At 37.0% G+C, this 22,106-nt stretch overlaps 2 protein-coding genes and 1 pseudogene across 6 annotated transcripts; 2 read left to right on the forward strand and 1 right to left on the reverse strand.

Annotated features, from left to right (window-relative positions):
* Window positions 1-568: 568 nt before the first annotated feature.
* Window positions 569-3,761, reverse strand: LOC121801818 (annotated as a pseudogene).
* Window positions 3,762-6,938: 3,177 nt separating this feature from the next.
* On the forward strand, window positions 6,939-10,721 carry LOC121801819 (luc7-like protein 3). Of its 5 annotated transcripts, none has more exons than XR_006050676.1 (9): window positions 6,939-7,150; window positions 7,584-7,712; window positions 7,888-7,927; window positions 8,481-8,556; window positions 8,648-8,848; window positions 8,958-9,167; window positions 9,340-9,743; window positions 9,836-9,891; window positions 9,972-10,721. XR_006050676.1 is itself a non-coding variant. In XM_042201245.1 (8 exons), the coding sequence occupies exons 1-7, from the start codon at window positions 7,108-7,110 to the stop codon at window positions 9,706-9,708; spliced, it is 1,068 nt and encodes a 355-aa protein (XP_042057179.1). In that variant the 5' UTR covers window positions 6,939-7,107; the 3' UTR covers window positions 9,709-9,743; window positions 9,836-10,721. The 5 variants fall into 5 exon arrangements, 1 of the variants encoding a protein (XP_042057179.1); XR_006050678.1 differs by having other exon boundaries at window positions 10,400-10,721; XR_006050675.1 differs by having other exon boundaries at window positions 9,340-9,891.
* Window positions 10,722-15,301: 4,580 nt separating this feature from the next.
* On the forward strand, window positions 15,302-20,247 carry LOC121801820 (protein adenylyltransferase SelO-like). Its single transcript, XM_042201246.1, has 8 exons — window positions 15,302-15,715; window positions 16,371-16,480; window positions 16,603-16,659; window positions 16,761-17,060; window positions 17,302-17,549; window positions 18,385-18,691; window positions 18,767-19,040; window positions 19,734-20,247. Exons 1-8 carry the CDS (start codon window positions 15,347-15,349, stop codon window positions 19,986-19,988), a joined length of 1,920 nt encoding a protein of 639 aa, XP_042057180.1. The 5' UTR covers window positions 15,302-15,346; the 3' UTR covers window positions 19,989-20,247.
* Window positions 20,248-22,106: the final 1,859 nt, after the last annotated feature.

The following is a 22,106-nucleotide window of genomic DNA, read 5'->3' on the forward strand; positions in this document are numbered from 1 at the left end:
CCGCCGTTGCTTTTCCCTACCGTTGGCATTCGCAGGGGAGATGCGGTGGAACGGCTTTGGCAAATGAATGTGAGGTGCAGTGGCGTAGAAACTCAAAGTGATGGGGATCACAAGCTTGATTTGTCTCTTCGTTTGTAAGCAGATATCCTAGGCTATGTTTCATGTTGTGTTTTGTTATCTTGTTTCATTAGATATCAATATCACGCAAACTCCTTTTGTCTGTCTCCTACTTTCAATCATTATATCTCTACAAACTCTATTTTCTAATTCTCATTTATTATTTTATAGCAACAAAAAATCCTACTAATTATTAGTTGGAAATGAAAGGATAAACCCTTAAGATGACGTTCAGTTCTTATAATTCATTATATTATATGATTAAGTTGTGAATCATATGATTGTCCATCTAAGATTTATTCAATCTCATAAACTAAACTTAATACATATTCAATCTTAATTATAATCTTTCATAGTTTTTTCTGGAAAATTGCCTTTTAGAAAATGTGTTGTAAGTTTGAAAAAACACCATGATAATGCAATGCACAGGTGCCATTTTTCTGCTCAAAACTGTCTTAATTGGGTAAAAATATATTACAGATCCATGCAAGTGCAAACTTGTTACAGAGCTCAAATCACCTTTTTGCAACTTGACACAAATGCATGGCAATAAAAATGTACAGTTTCCTGTTGAAAGGGAATTCAAAGTCATTAAATAAAAGAGAAAACCAGAAAATCCAGCTCTAACAAGCATGGCATTTGTCGTTGTTTCGTCATCCTATAGAGCCTGCATCTCGATTTTAACCTGGTCATTTCCATTGGCAGAGGTTGATGCTGAATCCCGACCATCGTCAGCAGCATTCATTTCCTGAACCGGAGGTGGATTGACCATGGCCATCGGCTCCACAGAGTACTCTGATATGCGTGACTTCATCTCCCGGTGCTCCTGGCACAGGGCACAACAGTGCAGGCAGTAGTGCACCAAGCAAGGGTCGCATGGCGAATTCTATATGGACATTAAAATAACCGAAGAATTATAAACAAGAATGAGACTGACAGCAAAATTTCTAGGAACAAGTAAAACAAATTTTGCGCAGACAAATTACTTTCATGAAAACAAATATTTCGGGAAACGTAGCTTCTTAAAGACGATGAAACAATAGAGACTAATAGTCTATGCAAGGCAAAATTTTACATAACTGTTAGTTACAAAGCAATCTTAATCCTATAATTCGTGAAATAGTATTTTCAATCATACAGTCGGGGAGCTGTCAAAGATGGTCCAAAAGGATCCAAAAGCAAGCGATTTTAGTCCTTTTTACAGGAAAAATTGATTTGGCAGTTTGCTATGGCCTATGGCAATATAGACATTCCGTAAACTTTTTTCACAAATGAAATCCAGCTTCAAGTTAATACACGAGGACTTTAAGATAGATAGTCTAAGTTTTCACCACATATATTTCATCATAATAGAGTTAAAATCGTAAAAAAAATTAGGATTATTTGGCTTATCTCTCAAATTACAGGAATAATGACACTAATGTAACGGGACTGAATATGCATTTTACATTATCTTGCTAAACTAAACAACATAAAACTGGAAAACCAACTAGCTAAATGCTAATGCTACAACCAGAAGTTACCCTAAACACGATGGTCATTCATCGGCATCTAGAGTTGTCAATAATTTGTATATCGACTACCAAGTCTTTGAATTGAAAAGGTTGATACAGGTAGAAATACATATTTTCCCTTATCACAGCATCGGATGAATTTCAAAGAAAAAAGAAAAAGTGCGAGGATTCTCCAACAACAGGAACAAGTCTGCATATTTTTTCCAGAAATAGCATTGAATTTAAAAGGTTATTCTGAAGAAGGAAAATTTGAAGGTGGTGGAAATAGGTATCGGAATCATTTCATTATAAAGTCCAATTCATAATAATAAACTGAGATCACCTTGAGATGATATTTCTTCTGCAGTGAACGCCTCACTTGGCCGGTGTAGATTCCACACATCCACCAACCGAAAAAGAAACCCTCGCCAATGAGAAAACATGTCCTTGGGTCAACAAAACCGTGTAGAGCAGCGGTTGCTGCAGCAACAGCAATGCCACCCCTCTATAAAGATAGCATGACAAATGCAAGGTCCAGTCCAAGGAGTATCTTCTCTCAGTTGTTCAACGTTGCGGCCAAACAGAACACATGGGCAAAATAGTCCTGTCTTACCTGTTGCAGATAAAGCATAAAATTTCAGAATCATCGATCAATCAAACACAGAATTAAGACCCAAATTATAAAGTAAAATCTCATTAATAGCCTTTGAATCGGATAGAGCCAGTTAATTAATTAAGAGAAATTGAACGATCCTTAGCTGACAAAGCAATTGAAACCTTAGGCTAACATTATTAAGATTGTGTGGAAGACATTTAAATTCCCACGATGACAGTCAGTTAACTGACAAAGCAATTTTCGACTATCTACTGATGTTATTAAAAGTTTAGAAATTGAACTTCTCCTTCCTTCACTGGATACATAATAACTTACAACTTTCTGCATCTTCTGCACAACCAAATATGCCGGTAGTCCAGGGTTCATCAGCAGGAGCATGGTAGCTATCAGGTAGAGGCTGCCCACATTCATTACACTTTCGAACATGCAACTGCGGAATGAAGCACAAAGATAGTTTCTTAACTATAAATATGTAAGATAAAGGGGCAATCAGGCTAAAAGCAAATGGCATATCTGAAAAATGAAGTTCAATTTCCAATCTTGACAATCACTTGAAGAAGTGAGGAAACATTCAAATTACAAATAGAGAATTGAACCATTGTTTCTGTGGTTTGCTAAAACAAGAGCAATAACTTCAAGAGGCCAGGACAAATCCGATCACTCTGATGAAATGGGACTTCTTAACTTCTCTTTTCTAGAGAAAACAGCAAGACTTGAAAACAAAATCACTAGACAAAAAAAGGATTGTTTTTTACACAAACAAAGATAAATTCCTCATACATTACACTCTCTGAGGTTGAACATATTAAAACAATGAAAGAATTCCATCAAGAGCTTATAAATGTTTCGCCAGACTGAAGTGTGAAACAATTTTTTTTTGCAAAAGTAGGCACACCAAACAAGATCCAAACCCCCCATCACAAGACCTCAAATGTGCAAAATTCACCCAAATCCAAAGCTAAAATCTTCACAACCCAAGCACAAGAAGTGTAGACAAACAAAAAATGATAAGATCTCAACCAAATCACCATGAAATCGGAGACAGCTGAATACCGAAATTAAAGAGGAGAGAAATTGTACCTGAGGCACATCAATGGGCAGATTGAGCTCGCCGGGTTTGATGTCCTCCATGGGCGCCTGTCCTGATCCTTGGTCAATTTGACATAACGCGAAGGGTGATCCTCCGCCATTTCTTCTAACAGATTCAGAGCAAGTTCGGCTCAGCCAATTCAAGCACCAACAAATGATCCACAAGGGCGAAACATATAGTCAGTCGGTTTGGTACTACTCCATTTGTCAGAGAGTAAGAGCAAATTCTGCTTTGATTCCATCCCCCAATAAATTTACTTTACTATTCAAAATGGAATTAAGGCTATGTTGAATTTCTTGGCTATTTTATTGCAACACAACCGATTGCTTTCATTTTTTCTAAGCTCAAACTAATCCTTGCCGCTGTCTTAAACTTTTTTTTAATTGGCAAATAAACACAAATTTTTAAGTCAGCGCTCTCGAAATTCTAAAGTCAGCGGGGTAAAGATTCGAATCTAACACACACACACACTTAGCGTTGTTTTAAAATTGGAACGATAAAAGTCTATGTAAAGGTGATGATCAAGATCCAGAGAATCGTGTATATTAAAAAAGAGATGAATGAATACAATTCAGCACATTTATATATTAGCTTATTACACTCAAAATTCGTTTAATTGTTACGTTATCACATTAACATGCATTTGCCGAAAAAAAAAATTGTTGGACAATTGCCAAATTTTGAAAAATTATGCTTTATCGTCCAATTTTCATACGGGATTTTGAGCTAGCTTCATAATTTTATAAATAATTTACATAATTAAAATGTATTGAAAGGAGATAAATGCCTTACAAACTAAAATTACTTTTACTACATTCTTTTACTTTATAATTAAAATTTAGGAATAAAATTTACAAAAATTACAGAATTTTAATTCTAAAATATGAAAATTGCACGTGAACAAATAGATTTGAATTTAGCACTACTTGTTTTCTTATTATAGAAACAAATGCACGGTTTAAAAATTCCAATAATTAGATTACCTTTTTAAAACAGACGAAACCTAAAAGAAAATAAAAAATGATGCATCACGTTGCTACCATTGGCTCCAAATACAAGCATGTTTAATCGTGATTAGGGATTGCAGCGGTATTTAGGGATGTCAATTCAACTCGAATAGTATGACAATTCTATAGAATTATAATTAAAAATATATAATCTAATAAAATCCCAATTCTAATGACCCTAAATTCGAATTATATGTAACTCAATAGAATTAGCCTCAGATGAGATAATTTTGAATATTATTTAATTTACAATTTCATTGAAATTTTTTACTTTTAAAAGTTAGTCAAATAATTTTTCTCAAATGTACTCCATTATTTGAAAATTATACTCACCAATTTATATTTATTACTACTACATTAAAAATATAACTACTAGTATAAAATAAAAATGTACAGTTACATTTAAATTGAAATAATACTTATTTATGTGTGCATTTATTTAGAGTTAGCTGATAGATTCAAAAACGAGTGTTTATCCCTACGCTTAGAGCATCACCAATGGCGCCCGTCCCGGCGGAATTTCGACTGGCATGTCGGAATTCCGGGGGGGACGTCCGTCATTGTGCATGTGTGTGCACGAATACGAAATTCCGTCGAGGGCACCGCAGTTCCGCGGCGTTACGCGGAATTCCGTCGCGACGGGCGTGCGGACGTCCGCCATTGAGTTGACTCCCACAGACGTCCGCGCGGAATTCCCGTTTATTGCATTATTTTTTTTTAATTTCTATATATACGGCTCGTTGAACTGCATTTCATTCGCACCACTTGTTTTAACAAGTTTCTCTCTCTAAATTTCTTTTATATATCCGGAATGGCTGGTAGTGGTAGTGGTGGGCATTATGAACACATGATGCGTCTGATTCATGCACGTGTGCGGGAATCAGCGGAGAGGGAGGAACAAGCGGCCTTGGCGCCGGCGGTACCTCGACCCATTCATCGTCGAGCTATAATACCCCGGGACCACCTCGCTGCCCACGCTCGGTTGTATGAGGATTACTTTGCGCCGGAGCCACGGTTTGGGGAGAACCTGTTCCGGCGACGGTTTAGGATGCATCGTCCGCTCTTTCTGCGTATCGTGGGTGTTTGGAGCGTCGATACGGGTATTTCAGGGTGCCGGAGGATGCGGCTGGTAAACCCGGCCACACGCCGATTCAGAAGTGCACTGTCGCAATCAAGCAGTTGGCATACGGAGGCGCGACCGCCATGTTCGACGAGTACCTCCATATCGGAGAGATGACTGCCCGCTATTGCCTGAAGTATTTTTGTCAGTGCGTTAGGGAGATATTCGGGGATAGGTATCTTCTGAGGCCTACCCCCGAAGATTGTCAGGCTCTGCTGGATATGCACGAGAATCAGCACGGGTTTCCGGGGATGTTAGGCAACATAGATTGTATGCACTGAAAATGGAAGTACTGCCCCGCTGCCTGGAAAGGGATGTACACTATTGGTTTCAAGGCCAAGAATCCCACGATGATCCTTGAAGCGGTAGCTGACTACCGGCTGTGGATTTGACATGCCTATTTTGGAGTAGCCGGGTCTAACAACGACATCAACGTCCTCCAGTCGTCGCCCCTTTTCAACGAGCAGTGCATGGGCGTTGGTCCGACCATCAACTTCGTCGCCAATGGCAACCAGCACAATATGAGTTATTATTTGGCGGATGTGATATACCCTATGTGGCCCGTCTTTGTGAAGAAGATCAGATGCCCAACAGATGAAAATAAGATATATTTTATGGGTCGCCAGGAGGCAGCGCGCAAAGATGTGGAACGGGCATTTGGTGTGCTCCAAGTTCGATGGGCGGCAGTGAAGGGTCCAACACGGCTGTGGTATGTTGACAGCATCGCCGACATCATGTACGCATGTATTATCATGCACAACATGATTGTCGAAGATGAAGGTCCAGCACTGACAAAATGAACCAATGATGATGCAGGTGCTGTGGGTCCAAGCCACTAGCAATGTACGCATGGGGATATCCCATGACAATGTCGATCGAGTCCGTGCATTTGCCGACATGTGCCAAAGACAAGCCAATGTTCGGCTCCAGAATGATATTATTGAAGAAGTATGGCAGCGGAGGGGTCGTCGTTGATGTAGTTTTTAATTATTGAAATGTTTTTTTTTTTAATTTGGTGAAATGTATTTTTTTTTATTTAATGGAATATTTTTTCCTATTTGTGTCGAAATTTTATTTCCGTAAATTGTTCAATTCCGGAAATTGTTTAATTTGTGAATTTGTGGTTTTTTTAATTGTGGGAAGTCCTTCGGGAAGTCCTTGGGGATGTCTGCCACTGTGCAGTGAGAAGTCCTTATGACGTGGCAGTGCAGTGAAAAGTCCGTATGACGTAGCATGAGATGTTTTTGGGAATTCCGCGGAGAATTCTGCGCCAATGCTGATGTTACATCATTGTAAATATCTACTTGAACTCTGGACATAAAAACATTTAGCTCCGCCACTAGATATATGCAATCAATTAATTACTAAAAGTTGATGATTTTGTTATAATGAAAACTAATAACTTTGAAATAAAATATTTTTATAATACAAATTTAGGTATTCCGAATAATAAATATTGTACTATAATTAAGATAGATATTCACCAATTCCATTAGATTAATTTAAAGAAAACCCTAATTTCCAGCTTACCACAAATTCATTTGTCACGTACAACCTCATAAATCTCCCTCACCAAGCCCTAGGGTTTCTCATCGCAATTATAAAAAAACTTCGAATTGGTATTGACCATCACTTTCCGTTTGAGCGCATCCAATTTTTGAAAGATGGATGCTCAGAGGGCTTTGCTTGATGAACTCATGGGCTCAGGTTAGCTGTTGGCTCTAAAGCCCTAAATTTTAATATTTTTTTGGGTTTTCGTGTTCGTTCGAATTGTCTATCGAATTTAGCTTTGTTAAGCTTATTTTTGCAATTTGAGCTTGTGACTCGGTTATCAGATTGAAAGGTTTTGGGGCTTATGGTTATCAGATTGCGCCAACCAGATTGCAATTTGAGTGCGAGCTCTAAATTTAGAATTGAAAGGTTTTGGGGCTTATGGTTATCAGAGTTCGGTCAAAGCCTCCGCATTTACGTTTTCAGTGTAGGCAGCTGAGCTTTTTGAATGTCGTTGTTTCTTAGAAAAATGACACACTGATTCTTCGTTGTTGCTGTTTTTAATTAATTGATTTATTTAATATCTCGTTGGTCTGGCTATTACTGAAAGCATGCTTCTTGGTGCTAATTGTTGTTATGGTTTCTGTAGCACGTAATTTGACTGAAGAAGAGAGAAAAGGGCACCGGGAAATCAAGTGGGACGATAAGGAAGTGTGTGGTTGCTATATGGTCCGGTTCTGTCCTCATGATTTGTTTGTCAACACTCGGAGCGACTTAGGTATTATATTCTTTTCTTCCTGAAGCTTTCTTGTATGATATTGTTTCTTAACTTGATATTCCTTTAGGCTAGACTCAATGATCGGTGCTAGTGGTGTTCTACACTATAAAAACTGTGTTATTGGGCACTTGTAATATTCCTTACGGATTGTGTATATTCTGTTTTTTTGCATCAGGGGCTTGCCAGAAAATTCATGACCCAAAGTTAAAGGAAAGGTATTAGGTCTTCACTGAGCTTGAATACTTTTTTGATTGGTTTTAGACCTAGGCTGTATGCATACTATATTTTGTGCTCTCTAGACTTGCTGTCTATTTTTGTGGTTACTTTTATGTACTTCAATGGATCTAGTCTCACATTCATTTCATTTGTATCAGTTTCCTTCTAAAATTGCCTGAAGTGAAGCCAACTAACCCTTTTTAAGCATCAAACATTTCTTTTCTAAATAATTGCACTACAAAATGACAGTGATCAAGAAGCTTTGCATTTATTGTTTAAGTTCCCTTTTGTTTTGTAACTATGGTTGTAGACTAGAGATTTTAACAACATTTTGTCATGTAGTCACCGAAAGTAATTGAGCACAGTAACTGGAATCGCTGTCATGGTGACCATTATGCATGACTGCTTGAGTGATAGGGTAGTGAGGTTTGTTACAAATGGTCTAAATAGAAAAGGGTGGTAGAAATTACAGCAAGGACAATGAGGAGGAGAAATAAATTCCCAACTAAGGGCATATAGCTGACATCACTATGCTTTTCTTTTTCCATGTAGCTTTGAGATGTCTCCTAGACATGATCCATTTGTTCCGAAGTTTGAAGCTGATCTCGCTCAATACTGTGAAAGGCTGGCAAGTTTTCATCATTACTATGCAGTTCAATATCTGAATTATTGTGATTGCTTAATCTGAGCCTCCCCCAACACCTTTTGTCATGTCTCAGGTTTCTGATTTAGACCGGAGAGTGAGGCGTGGCCGTGAACGCCTTGCACAAGACGTTGAAGTCCAGCCTCCTCCACCAATTTCTGCTGAAAAGGCGGAGCAGTTGTCTGTTCTGGAAGAGAAGATAAAGAACCTACTGGAACAAGTTGAGTCTCTTGGTGAAGAAGGGAAGGTGGATGAAGCTGAGGCACTTATGAGAAAGGTTTTTTAGTTTGTTCACGATGTCTCTTTTTTTTTACGTTTTTAATTTATTTCATAAGTATTCCTGTCTAAGAATATGTGTGATTGACATTGATCACCATGATTTGAAGGTGGAATTGCTGCATATCGAGAAGATTGCCTTAACTCAGCAACCACAGGATAAATTATTGATGGCTGCACAAGAGAAAAAAATGGCACTATGTGAAATATGTGGTTCTTTTCTAGTCGCAAATGATGCTACGGAGAGAACTCAGTCACATGTTACTGGAAAGCAACACGTAGGCTATGGCATGGTTCGGGACTTTCTGGCTGAGTATAAGGTAATATATTGCAAGTCATACTTTACATCTGGAGAGTATTCTCTAAAAAGTTACACTTGGTGATGATGTTCTGCACCTGTTGTTTTACTATTAAATACCCTTACACTTGGTGATGATGTTCTGCACCTGTTGTTTACTATTAAATACCCTTTGATTTTCTTGTTATTTCTAGGAAGCCAAGGAGAAGGCAAAAGAAGAAGAAAGACTGGCTAGGGAGAGAGAAGCGGAAGAACGAAGGAAGCTGCAGGATAAAGAACATGAGGGCAAACGCAGAAGAAGTGGCTCATCTGATAGGGACAGGCCTCGTCACCGGGATTATGACAGGGAGAGGGACCGATATCGTGAACGTGATAGATATAATGGAAGGAATGGTAGAGGAAGCAGAGAGGTGGGAAGAGGGTCAGATAGGAAGAACATTAGCTCAAGTAATGGAAGAGAAGGGAGTAGGGATAGATATCGAGAACATGAAAGGAGCAGATCTCGCTCTCCTGCCAAACATGGTCGCAGGAGGTCATCCAGGAGTCCAGGCCGTCCATATTAGAGAATTGTGTAGAAATATATCTGGATTATGAAGAGGTAGATGCTTTCATATACCACCATGTTTAACGTATGTGATTCGAGAGTCTAAGTTTGTTATCATTATGAGTGATTGTTTTCTGTTCTCACAGCTCTTTTGAGACTATACCATCTCCTATCACCAATATAATTTCAGGAGAAAGATGAGGTAGGCATTTCATTGCCATAATGCTAATCATTCAAGTTTTGTTTTAACTGTTTTATGCTTTACAAGTGATATTGTTCCAGGCCGCGGTTTTATTATCATCCTTTTGTTCTGCTGCAAAACTGTTGCCTTATCTATAGTAACTCAGGGCAAGCAATGTCATTTCTTACTTGTGATTGTGCCAATTTCGCAATTGAGTGCATCTGCTAATAAGATCTCATATAGATGTAGCTGTTGCACTTGCATGATGCTCTGGAACCGCTGGGGTAAATCTCTTGTCTGATTTGTTTTTTCATTTATATCGAATTGGGCTTCGTTAGTTAATATATGCAGATCTTGTCTGTACATAGTGTAAGCACAAATAGCTTGTTCTAGGAACAATCACAGACAAAATTTTACTGCTGGCAGGGCGATTTGGATAAAATAGTGATCTAGGAATTGTACATAGTCCTTCATTAGTGTAAACAACGCGACCTTTGGTTTGTTTTGAATTCCTTGAAGCTATATCCAGGTAATGAGCAAAGGAGCATGCACCTGTTTTTGATAATTTTAGTAAACAAATCTCCACCCTGGCTAAGTCCATTATTTCAGGAGCATGCAACGATGTTGAGGACTGCATTGAATTACATATAATAGCTTTTGTTGCCTTATCATTCGACCTTGCTACTCGCGGAATGTTTTGCTTCCAATGGATATATCACAGGTTCAATGTTTTCTATGTGAATTAGTTATGACTATTCCTTGGCTATATTTGGCTTTTATCCCTTGTAGTATATCCAAGACAGCCATTTAGCTACATGGAATAAATTAAGTCAAAATGTTTTACTGTGAAAGTTTGCTCGATAAAGAGACTGTCTTTTGATTTACCGTTACCAAAGGAGTGATGTTTTCCATATTAATATCGACTAAGGCACTAACTAGTATAGTGGTATGAATTCTTGTGGAAGTATAAAAGACTCTTTCAAAAGCTGGTATAAATAATTGATGTGCTTGTTATTGTAAATAATAATTGACTCGAGGCTGATTCATGTTGTGTTATTATATGCAATGTATAGTTCTTGAATCTGTGCTTTAACTTTTGAATACAATCATTTGACAATACACACCCGAGTGTGTGTAAGAACAAAAGTGAACAATAGTATAATAAAGTTTCATTAAACTAGTCAAAATCTTCAATCACAGTTCAAAAGGAATAATATCACCTGCACCTAAACGTATTAATACAACTTAAATTTGATTTTAATGCGTTTTACAATTTAGTTTCACAAATCAAACCATATTTTACGATTTAGTTTTACTTGGTTTAAAAATTCATCAAACCATGAACCCTTGTCATTGGGGAGCAGCAACAAATTCTTAATAATAAGAACTAAATTAAAACTAAGAGAAATGGTTCTGCATTGCTGCATAATTTAAGTAATTTAATCACTAAGACATCCTAGGAGGTTAGCAACGTTACAACAACAACAACAACGATGCTGACAAAAACAGTTAAATAGTAAGACATCCGTCCCCGCTGATATGATACTACAACTATTCCTTGTTCCGTGAAGATCTGTCTTTTCGATGCCCGCCAAGAATATGAGAAATTTGAAAACCTCTACTGAACGCTTGGTTGAACAACATCCGAGTTTGAAACTCAGACACGAATGGGAGCCATGCAAGAAATGCTACTGGTGTAAACAGTAGCAGCAGTCCCATGAAGATCTCATAACCACATGCAAGTGTTCGGACCGAACCCCAAAATCCGGCTCTTTGAACAACTGGCTTGCATGCTTGTGCGATCTGTTAAGTGAGAGTTGACATGTTTAGATTATAAACCAACACATTTGAATTAAAAAACAGAGTTCTTTGCAACAAAACTATTAAAATAGAAGTAAGTTCATAACTAACCAGAAGTAAACCCCAACCAGTAGGCAGGAAGGCAAGTATGCAGACTACAATGTCTCTTGGTGTCATGCGAGGGATGACGATCAATATAACCAGGATAGAGATGAACGTGACGAAAATTAAACCTTTGATAAGCCGAAAAGCAAGTTGGAACTTTCTCCTCCCAACCGAAACTGTCTGAAAAGTCTAAGCAAGAGAAATATTATAAAAAAAAAGCGCAACTCAATTGGTAAAATGCTTCTCCTCCACCCAATAAGGCCAGGTTTCAAGTCATCATGGAGATTTGTGAAAAAGTTATTTATCCTCTTTAAATTAGAAAAAAATACTAGAAAAAAAGTGATATTTAAATCTCAGTTAAAACTTCAACATTTCTAATTCGCACTCATTTTGGAAAGTGATATTACATTATAAATTTATAACTCAAGCCTCGCAATTCATTATTTAAAAAAAACTCAACATGAACTTACAACTCCATTTAACTGTAAAATATAATGGACCTAAATTTCCACTCAAAACATTATTCATTCAAAACTGTTTGAAGCCTAAATTGATTATAGTATTTTGTAGACGGATGAAGCAAACAAACAAACATCTTACTTATATACTACTAAATTTTTTCCTAACAATATATTGTATTCAAGCTATAATTAAAGATTAGAAATTCTAACAATATGTGAGGCCCATAAGTTATTTAATTAGGCCCATTGACCCATTATGTACCTGGTAAAAGTAAAAAAAATGTAATTGCACAACTTATACAGAATCTTTCACATTTGTTCATACTGATACAAAAACTTTAAAGTATACACAAATCATATACAAAAATTTGTTTCATTGTATTACACTCTGTTATTTATGTTTCGAAGCTGATAACTTTTTGTTTATGTGGAGTATAAAAAGTTTCATCATTATTTCATTTTAGTATAAAAAGTTATATCATAGTTACAAAAAAAAATCATCATTATTTCATATATTGCACGTCCCGTAATTAAAGAGTTAACGAGGTCCTAACACATATATTGCGGAATGCATTAAATTGGAATGTGAATAAAACTTCGGTATAATCTATGTAAACTTTAAATATTAATATATGTAAACTTCAAATATTTACTAATTTGAAATAAAAATAAAATATTTTATAGCATGAACTATGTAATTAATTCTGAATAAAAATGCAATCATTTTACAATAAAATATTTGCTGTGTTGGACTATATGCATGGGTTGGCCGGCCAAATGATAGAGTAGTTAGTTAGTACTTAGTAGTACATAATTAATGTTTGAGGTCAAATATTTTGAACTTGAGTTAATTGTGATGTAGTAATTTTAAAAATTTCAATTTTCTAAATAATTACGATTATTCGTCGTGAGTTATAATTATTGTTTATATTTTATTATCCTACTTTTCAATATTTTGAACACGTTATAATAAAATCATACTATTAAGTATTTCGAAAATTTGTGCATTTTCCATACTTATTTAGTAGTAGTATGATATATTTTATGCGTTTTATGATCGTCGGTTGATTATGTGAATTTTTCTATGGAATATAAATAACATTATTATACTATTTTAGTTTTGTTCTACATATTTTTATAAGCTCGTTAATTATTTATATTATTCGGTGATTCGGTCCCCATTGGTGAACCCACAATAGTTGGATATCCTCACAAAAAAAAACAATTTTCAAACTTAGGAAGAATTTTATGAATAAATTAAAAGAAACTGATTTCCACACAGCTTAATTAACTAAAGTAATAAAGTTTTCCCATCACGTAGAGCAATTTATTTTTGTAATATGTTTATCATTGATTATTCGGAAATGCCTTATTAGTTAATTATGGTGTTAGTTAATGGGAATCGTGGACTAAACGCAACTTCCAACAAATAAAACGCAGATATGTTTTTTTAATTCTTTTTGTTGGGAGCTGGGTTTAATCCACAACAGAAGATCCGATTTCTAATTAGAGAGATGATAAAACTACAAGACGGTTGTTGTTTTTCTTTCGGATGGAAAAATGAATCATGTTTTAATTAGTAAAGTATTTCTAATACTAGGGTACTATATCATATCTTACTTTGGATATTTGTTAGAAAATTCCTAAATTTTCAATAATCATATTATTTTGTATACCAATTTTAAAATCTACACATAAACTATTGAAATTACATATTTTTGTTCTAATATTATAACTGGATATATTTTAATTTGACGATAGATTAAAAACAACGTTACATTTTAGATAGCAAAACGATTTCATATTATGCTAAATTAAATAATTTTTTTTGTTGAATTATGATTTATATTAGAAAGGAATAAAATAGAAAAGAGAACCAATCATCTCATTAGAACATGCTTGCTTTTCTCAAACTGCCCTATATGTAACAAACATTTGACTTCGTCGTCGGTTGTCTCCAAAATATGGAGTCTCTAATTGAAAAGGGAAAATACCCTCTCACGGTTTCAATAGAGGAGGGTTTAAGAATAATTTTATTTGTCTAACTCGATCTTTGTTCATGGAGCATATATGTATCATATTAGTTTTTGTCGACATGAAAACCGCGAATTAGGGCATTAGCAATGGGGCGCCCTAAGGCGCGCCACGTCAGCAGTTTTATCCTCCTACCTCCCTACCTGTAGTGGGGCGCCCTATGGCGCGACACGTCATCATTTTTTTAATATTTACAAAATCCATACGAATTTAAAAAAAAATAATACCGCTTGCCATCGTCCGCGACCTCCACAATGGGGCGGACGATGACCATCATCCGCGGCCATCGTCCGCGACAGCCGCAATGGGGCGGACGATGGCGCGGACGATGACCATCGTCCGCGCTATCCTCCGCGACCGAAGTATAGGGCGCGACTATCGTCCGCGCCCTATGGCATGCACCCGCAATGGGTGCGGACGATGGATGGCGCGGACGATGCGCGCCATCAGTCGTGCCATCGTCCGCCCATTGCGGTTGCTCTTACAACATTTAATGCGTGGGACGTTGATGGTTCAACGGGCCGCACAAATATGGTAAGCTACAAGCCAAATAGAAGAAATATCTCTTTAGCCGCCATTAAATGACCTTATCGAGTAAATCAAACGGCTCTAAGCGAAAAACGAGAACGAACTGGGAGAGAGTACATCAAATTAAATTATTTTATTCAATATTACATGACGTTGTTCCACTGCTTATAATATGATATCATTTTGATCAATTTTCATCATTTTGATCAATTTTCAAGGGTTACATACACAATAATACATAAATAATATTCCCTCCCGTCCCGGACTACTTGCACTTATTTCCTTTCTGGGCGTCCTAAGTTATTTGCACTCTTTCCATTTTTAGTAAAAATTATCACCTACAGCCGCAATTGTTGACTTTGCTATCCACTCATTTCTTAATCTCCGTGCCGAAAAGGAAATGTGCGGATAGTTCGGAACGGAGGGAGTATCTATATATATTTGGATGATTTTACGTGGATGTATATACACGGCAGAAGTACTATAGAAAAGAGAAATCGAAATTAGTAAGTCAAAGTAAATTAGATTAAATTCAGAGGAAAAAAAATATGCTTTCCCACATTTCGGCATCACTCTCTCACACCTCTTCTCTCACCGCCACTACCGCCTTCTCCCTCCGCCCCTCTCTCACATCGACATTCCGCCTCCGCCCTTTCAATTATCGGAAGCTCCGCTTCTCCTCCGCCGCCTCAATGGACGGAACTTCTCCCCCTGCCTCCGTCGATTCTATTTCGGAAGATTTGAAAAATCAAAGATTGGAAGAAGACAACCATGTTGTCGACGGCGTTAGAAATGCTGCGAATTCCGATAATATCACTCCAAATAGGGTTAATTTGAAGCTGGAGGAACTCAAGTGGGACCACTCATTTGTTCGTGAACTGCCCGGAGATCCCAGGACCGATTCGATTCCGCGAGAGGTTTGATTTCTTTCGATTTATTGGCATTATATTGCTCTGAATTTGTTATCTTTTGGATTATTTTCGGTAAATTTGAAATTCGTGGTGTGGTTTGCTTGGATTAGGAGCTCGTACATTTCTTATCTTTGCAGTTGATTAACGGGGGAAGTCAAAGTAGTTTATTAAATTGGATTTAATAGGCAAGCTGAGCTAAGTGAATCTGGATATATAGCTTAGCAAAACTCTCTATCAGAAAAAATATTTTTTGTTTTTGATTTCTGAACTTTTCAATTGATCGGGGATTCAGGGCGGGGCTGTTTTATGGAAAAATATGTTTTTTTAATTAAATTTTAATTCATTTGAAGGTTTAACTTATTCTATCGGAATTTGGTTGATAAGTTTAATTCGGTGACTGAAGTTTAGACACGACATTGGTTGGACTTGGATATCAGCATGATTTGGAGATGATATGTGAGAACCATTTACCATGTCTTGCAGTGAGATATAACCTAGTATTTGGTCCATGGGACATTGTCTCATGCTATTAGATCATTAAGAAATCCTTTGTCAGCTAATGTCATTGGGATTAAAGTGCTTTGCATATCCATTCAGCTTGCTAGCAATTACTGGATGCTTTATCTTACGCCGCAACATGCCCGTTATCTGATATTTTCAGGTTTTGCATTCTTGTTACACAAAAGTATCACCATCTGCTGAGGTGGATAATCCTCAGCTTGTTGCATGGTCTGATTCAGTTGCAGAGTTACTTGATTTGGATGCAAGAGAGTAAGTTTAATTTTATGCAGTGATGCCTGGCTTCATTGGTTATTTCTTCGCATCCGGTAAAAATTTATGCATATTCACAGTAGATAGTTGGTATTTTATGGCTAAATTTGTTTAACTCTCAGATTTGAAAGGCCTGATTTTCCTCAAATATTTTCTGGGGCATCGCCTTTATCTGGAGGGTGAGTTTCCATGATTCTCCCTTTTCTTTTCATTATAACCCCCCAAATTTTTAGTTTCTCACCCTGCCTCTAATTTCTCTTTATCCGTCACTTTTGTATAGGATGTCTTATGCTCAGTGCTATGGAGGACATCAGTTTGGCATGTGGGCTGGCCAGTTGGGTGATGGTAGGGCAATTACGCTGGGAGAACTTGTTAATTCTAGTGGTCACAGGTGGGAATTGCAGCTTAAGGGTGCTGGGAAGACACCATACAGTCGATTTGCTGATGGCCTTGCAGTTCTACGCAGTAGTATCCGAGAGTTTCTCTGCAGTGAGGCAATGCACTTTCTAGGAATCCCAACAACGCGTGCACTATGCCTAGTGACTACTGGAAAATATGTTACCCGCGACATGTTTTATGAGTACGTCTCTTTAATATGTGCTAAACATACTCAACTGGTGATGTATCTTCTTTCAGTCAAATAAGAGAATCATTACATCTAGGCCTATAAATTTCATGGATTTTCCTAATTATCCATGCATGATCCATGTCATCGTTCAAAAGATTTCCAGTTTTATCTTTGTTCTTTCACTTTCAATTACTTATTTATCTGGTTAGCTACAAATTGCACAGTTGACAACCATTGGTTCATTTGGTTGCAGTGGCAACCCAAAAGATGAACCTGGTGCAGTTGTTTGCCGAGTTGCTCCATCCTTTCTTCGTTTTGGTTCATACCAAATCCATGCTTCAAGAGGAAAGGAGGATCTTGGCCTTGTTCGCACTTTGGCTGACTATACCATTAGGCATCACTTCCCCCATTTAGAGAATCTCAGTAAAAGTGACAGTTTATCTTTCAGTACTGGTGAAGGAGATGATTCAGTGGTTGATTTAACTTCTAACAAATATGCTGGTATGTTACTATGTTTTAAATTTGAGGATTTGCTATTCATACTCTGTGCGCTTGGTATTCATCCAATATTGTTCTAGTCATCCCTGTAAGGTCTTCACCTATACACTTTTACATAACAGGTGTATATAAACTTATAGCCATAGTTCATGGATCTCATTAGACCTGAAGAACAACTTTATGGAGATATTTTGGAGCTGATACTTTAATGGGGTAGTGTAGCGTTAATCTTTTTTACTGGCCACACCTAATCATTGTGGTTATATCAGTATATATTCCCCACACATGAGTGCTCACTGCCTATAAACCTAAGAATGTGACCATGCTACTGGGATTAATATGAATTACATAAGCACATTGCTTTTTCCTATTTCTCCAAAATCAGGGTTTTATGGTGTTTGTGGATCATCAAGCTAGTGAATGGTGCACATGGTTGTTGTTGATGGGCAATGATATGTACTGTGGTCAAGTCGGTCCTTTTCATCGCCAAAATTACTATCTCTCATTTATTAATTTATGTTCTAAAGACTCTTTTAAGTATGGAGGGCACTTGCTAATGAATTTATCACTCTGTTTCCGTAGTTACTTTGGTTTCAAATGAACAATGATCTCTTTTTATGGAAAGAAGATGAAGATAGATGATGTGTGGAGTTGAATGAGTCAATTTTCCTCTGTTATCCATTTTATCTGTCCAGTGTGTTAACTTATATGGTTAAATCTAAATAGATCCTATTTGTAGTTTCTGCTATTTGATTTTGTTATTGGCTGAAAGCTTATCATCTATCTCCTTTCACCGTTCCATGTCTTATTTTATTATATTGCAATGAATGAATATCAGCTTGGGCCGTGGAAGTTGCAGAGCGCACTGCTTCTTTAATTGCAAAATGGCAGGGCGTTGGCTTTACCCATGGAGTGTTAAACACGGACAACATGAGTGCATTGGGACTAACCATTGATTATGGTCCTTTTGGTTTCTTGGATGCATTTGACCCTAGTTACACCCCAAACACTACTGATCTTCCCGGAAGAAGGTACTGCTTCGCAAATCAACCTGATATTGGTCTATGGAATATTGCGCAATTTGCCACAACTCTATCTGCCGCCCAGTTAATAAATGAGAAGGAGTCAAACTATGCTATGGAAAGGTAATATTAATGCTCCTCCTTCCCCTTTGTACTTTTCAGCGAGATTTTCATGACCTTATTTAAAAAAAATTCTAGGTATGGAACGAAGTTTATGGATGAGTATCAAGCCATAATGACCAAAAAGCTTGGTCTATCTAAGTACAATAAGCAGTTGATCAGTGATCTTCTTAAAAACATGGCTGTTGATAAGGTTGACTACACAAACTTCTTTCGGTTGCTTTCTAATGTAAAAGCTGATCTTACTATTCAAGACGACGAACTATTGGTTACTCTTAAAGCTGTTCTGTTGGACATTGGCAAAGAGCGCAAAGATGCATGGACTAGCTGGGTGAAGTCCTATATACAAGAGGTATGCCATAAGTATTTAGGGTTTTCTTTTTTCCTCTCTTTTGTTATACTGGATATAGATATGCACAAGACAATATATTCAGAAGAGGATGATAAGAGAAGTGTGATGTGCATGAAATGTGGTTTGCATCCAGTTTTTGCATTATTTTCGTGGACTTAATTTAATGAATAATTTTCGTGTTCCTTCTGCCATAGCTATCCCTACTGAAAAGTAGTACTCATTTCCATAGGCATGTCACATGTGATATTTGTGAACTTAGTTTATATGTGGCTTGTATGAAGCCTAACACCAAAGCATAGGTGTCACCGTGTCAGAGCTAAGTTCAAGGTAAAGAATGGTTGGGTGACCATGCAACTTTTTTTTTGGGTGGGGTGGGGTGGGGTGGGGGGATAGAGTTGTTCTCCAAACTTAGCTATGTTGCGAAATCGTTAGCATCAAAATGAAGGTAGAGAGCCTCAAAAGAATGATGTAGCTGAACAAGTTTGATTTTCTTAGTTTTTTTATGGGAGTGTTTGTTGAGCATGCAGCCAGAGTCTAAGCTCATTATGTATGCAATATCTTGATAAACTGTCGTCGATCAAGATGCAATGTACATACCCCGTTTGTAGCAATGTGAATTGTAACTATCTAAAAAAGGAACCAGTTCTCCATTTAATTATGTATTAATTCTTCTTTTTTTTGGTGTCTGCTTAGCTTTCTGCTAGTGGAATTTCTGACGAAGAGAGGAAAAAATCAATGGACTCGGTAAATCCCAGATACATTCTCAGAAACTATTTATGCCAAAGCGCCATCGATGCAGCAGAACAAGGTGATTTTGAAGAGGTACGACGGGTACTGAAGGTCATGTCAAGGCCGTATGATGAGCAACCCGGGATGGAAAAATATGCTCGGTTGCCTCCTGCCTGGGCGTATCGTCCTGGCGTGTGCATGCTTTCTTGTTCTTCTTGATCAGTACAACTACACAGAAGGAGATCAGAAATAGAGATACAATGTTGTACATACTGAGCATTTACAAGTGCAGATGGGGTGTCATATCATACAAATGGTATTGTATTTTTGTAATGCGAGTTACTTGTAAGAAATTTCATACTGTTTTCAGCTAGATATTTAAGAGGGTGTGTCGCTAAGCTTATTTAGACATTCTGTACGATGTTTCGAGAGCTTACAATAATTAATGTCTTGAGCGCCCGAATCTCGACATTTAACACGTGTTGATTGTTTCGATACATCTCTAGCAAATTTATATTCGTCAAGCAAATTTACATATGAATATAACATGCTTCCTCGGTCCACAAAAAATACCACATCATCGACAACACGAATTTTAATAAAATGATTGTTAACATATGAGTGGAGTAAATTAGGGTTTCTCCACTTCAAATGTGTGCATTCTCATGAGAAATTGATGTGCGATAGAAAAATACACAAGATCAAAGATACCCTGCTGTGTCTACAACATCCACCCACATTTACTCTAGACTCATAATTAATAACCTTTTATGAAGTAAAATTCATATTCTTTCTGAAACTATTGTTGGACCCAAATAAGGTGTATTTAGTCACACTAGTTGAAAAAGGAGGGAAATAGAAAGAAAATAGGAAGTTAGGAAAAAAAAGGTAATGTGATGGGATGTTAGCAGCCACATGACTCATGTTCTTTAATCTTTTTAGAGATTAATTATACCCAAATTAGCATCACATGTCATGTGATACTTCCTACCCATTATGATATGAAGAATTTTGTCTTAGAATTTTACTAATCAATATATGCAAGTGGGATAGGGTAAAATGGGACAGGTCATGTCACAATCAGCCATATGACCTGTAAATAAACATTAGGCATTGTAATATTCAAAATTCATATAGTATTATTTGAGTCAATCTAGTAGCCTTTATACTTTTATAAGCAACACATGTTTCTGTCTAAAGCACAGGAAATGGGCAATTTGCTGACACTGTAATTATAAACTGCCCATTCCAATATTATTTAGATCAAAGAGATGAGAAACAATCACACAAGAACATATTTCTTTCTATTCTTGATCCTTTTGCATTTATACTCTACATCTGATCTACATGTAGCCTATGCAAATCCGCAGTCGAGAAAGCTTCTACTTTCTGCAAATTCACTCTCTGTTAGCAAAACCAGATCGGGCGGATGCACGGTGCAGCCAGAGAAAGCAGTGCAAAATGGCCTCAGGAAACGGCCTCCGACCGCTTCCAACCCCTCTCACAATAAATGAGGTCTTGCAATAATTTTTTTATAATTTTTCATAATAGTTCTCAGTTTAGTTCATAGCAAGAATGCTGAAATTAGCCTAACTTCATAGCAATCAGCAAGAATGTGTGTTTCAATATGTATGATCTTTTGCATGAATGGATCTAATTATAGAAAGAGGTCTTCTTAATCTTTAAAGATGCTATTTTTACTTCCCCTCCTATGAATTTGTTCAACTCGAGGAATTTGAGATCACTAGGTATTCATTCATTTAGTTTTATATGTTATGTATTGAAAAAATATGACAACAAAATATCCCTGGAAAAATATGTCCAAGATCTTATGATTGATTAAAATATTGTAGTAATATTTTTGTTGTTGTTGAAAATTTGGTCTTGACTTCAGTTGACCAATTTCATGTTTACATATTCGTTTACTCAAAATCAAAATTTGATGATTGAGGAATGAATTATAGAGCAGCAAAGCATATATGAAAGCTCACTTTTTTTTATCAAAACAATAATAGAAAAACATGTGAAATGTATTTTAAATTAAATGTAGTCACCAATATGGATAATAACATATAGTATATGAGTCACATGTACTAAAGTATTCGATTAATAATGTAGACCGAGTCATCAAAAACTGTGCGACCCTCTATGTTCGGGCCACTTTTCCAGCCAACTCGGGCATGAGCTCAAGCCCCCGACCCCACCTACTTGTAGCCATGAATTTTGTGAACAACGAGCCATCAGCCCCAATCGGTGACTCGAACCGAGAGAGCTACGGAGAGCCCCTAAAGTAGCCATCTGATTTCAAATTTTAGCAGCAATTTTGGAGACTGCACA

The sequence above is a fragment of the Salvia splendens genome, chromosome 5 (assembly GCF_004379255.2).
Source record: "Salvia splendens isolate huo1 chromosome 5, SspV2, whole genome shotgun sequence".
Lineage (NCBI taxonomy): Eukaryota > Viridiplantae > Streptophyta > Magnoliopsida > Lamiales > Lamiaceae > Salvia > Salvia splendens.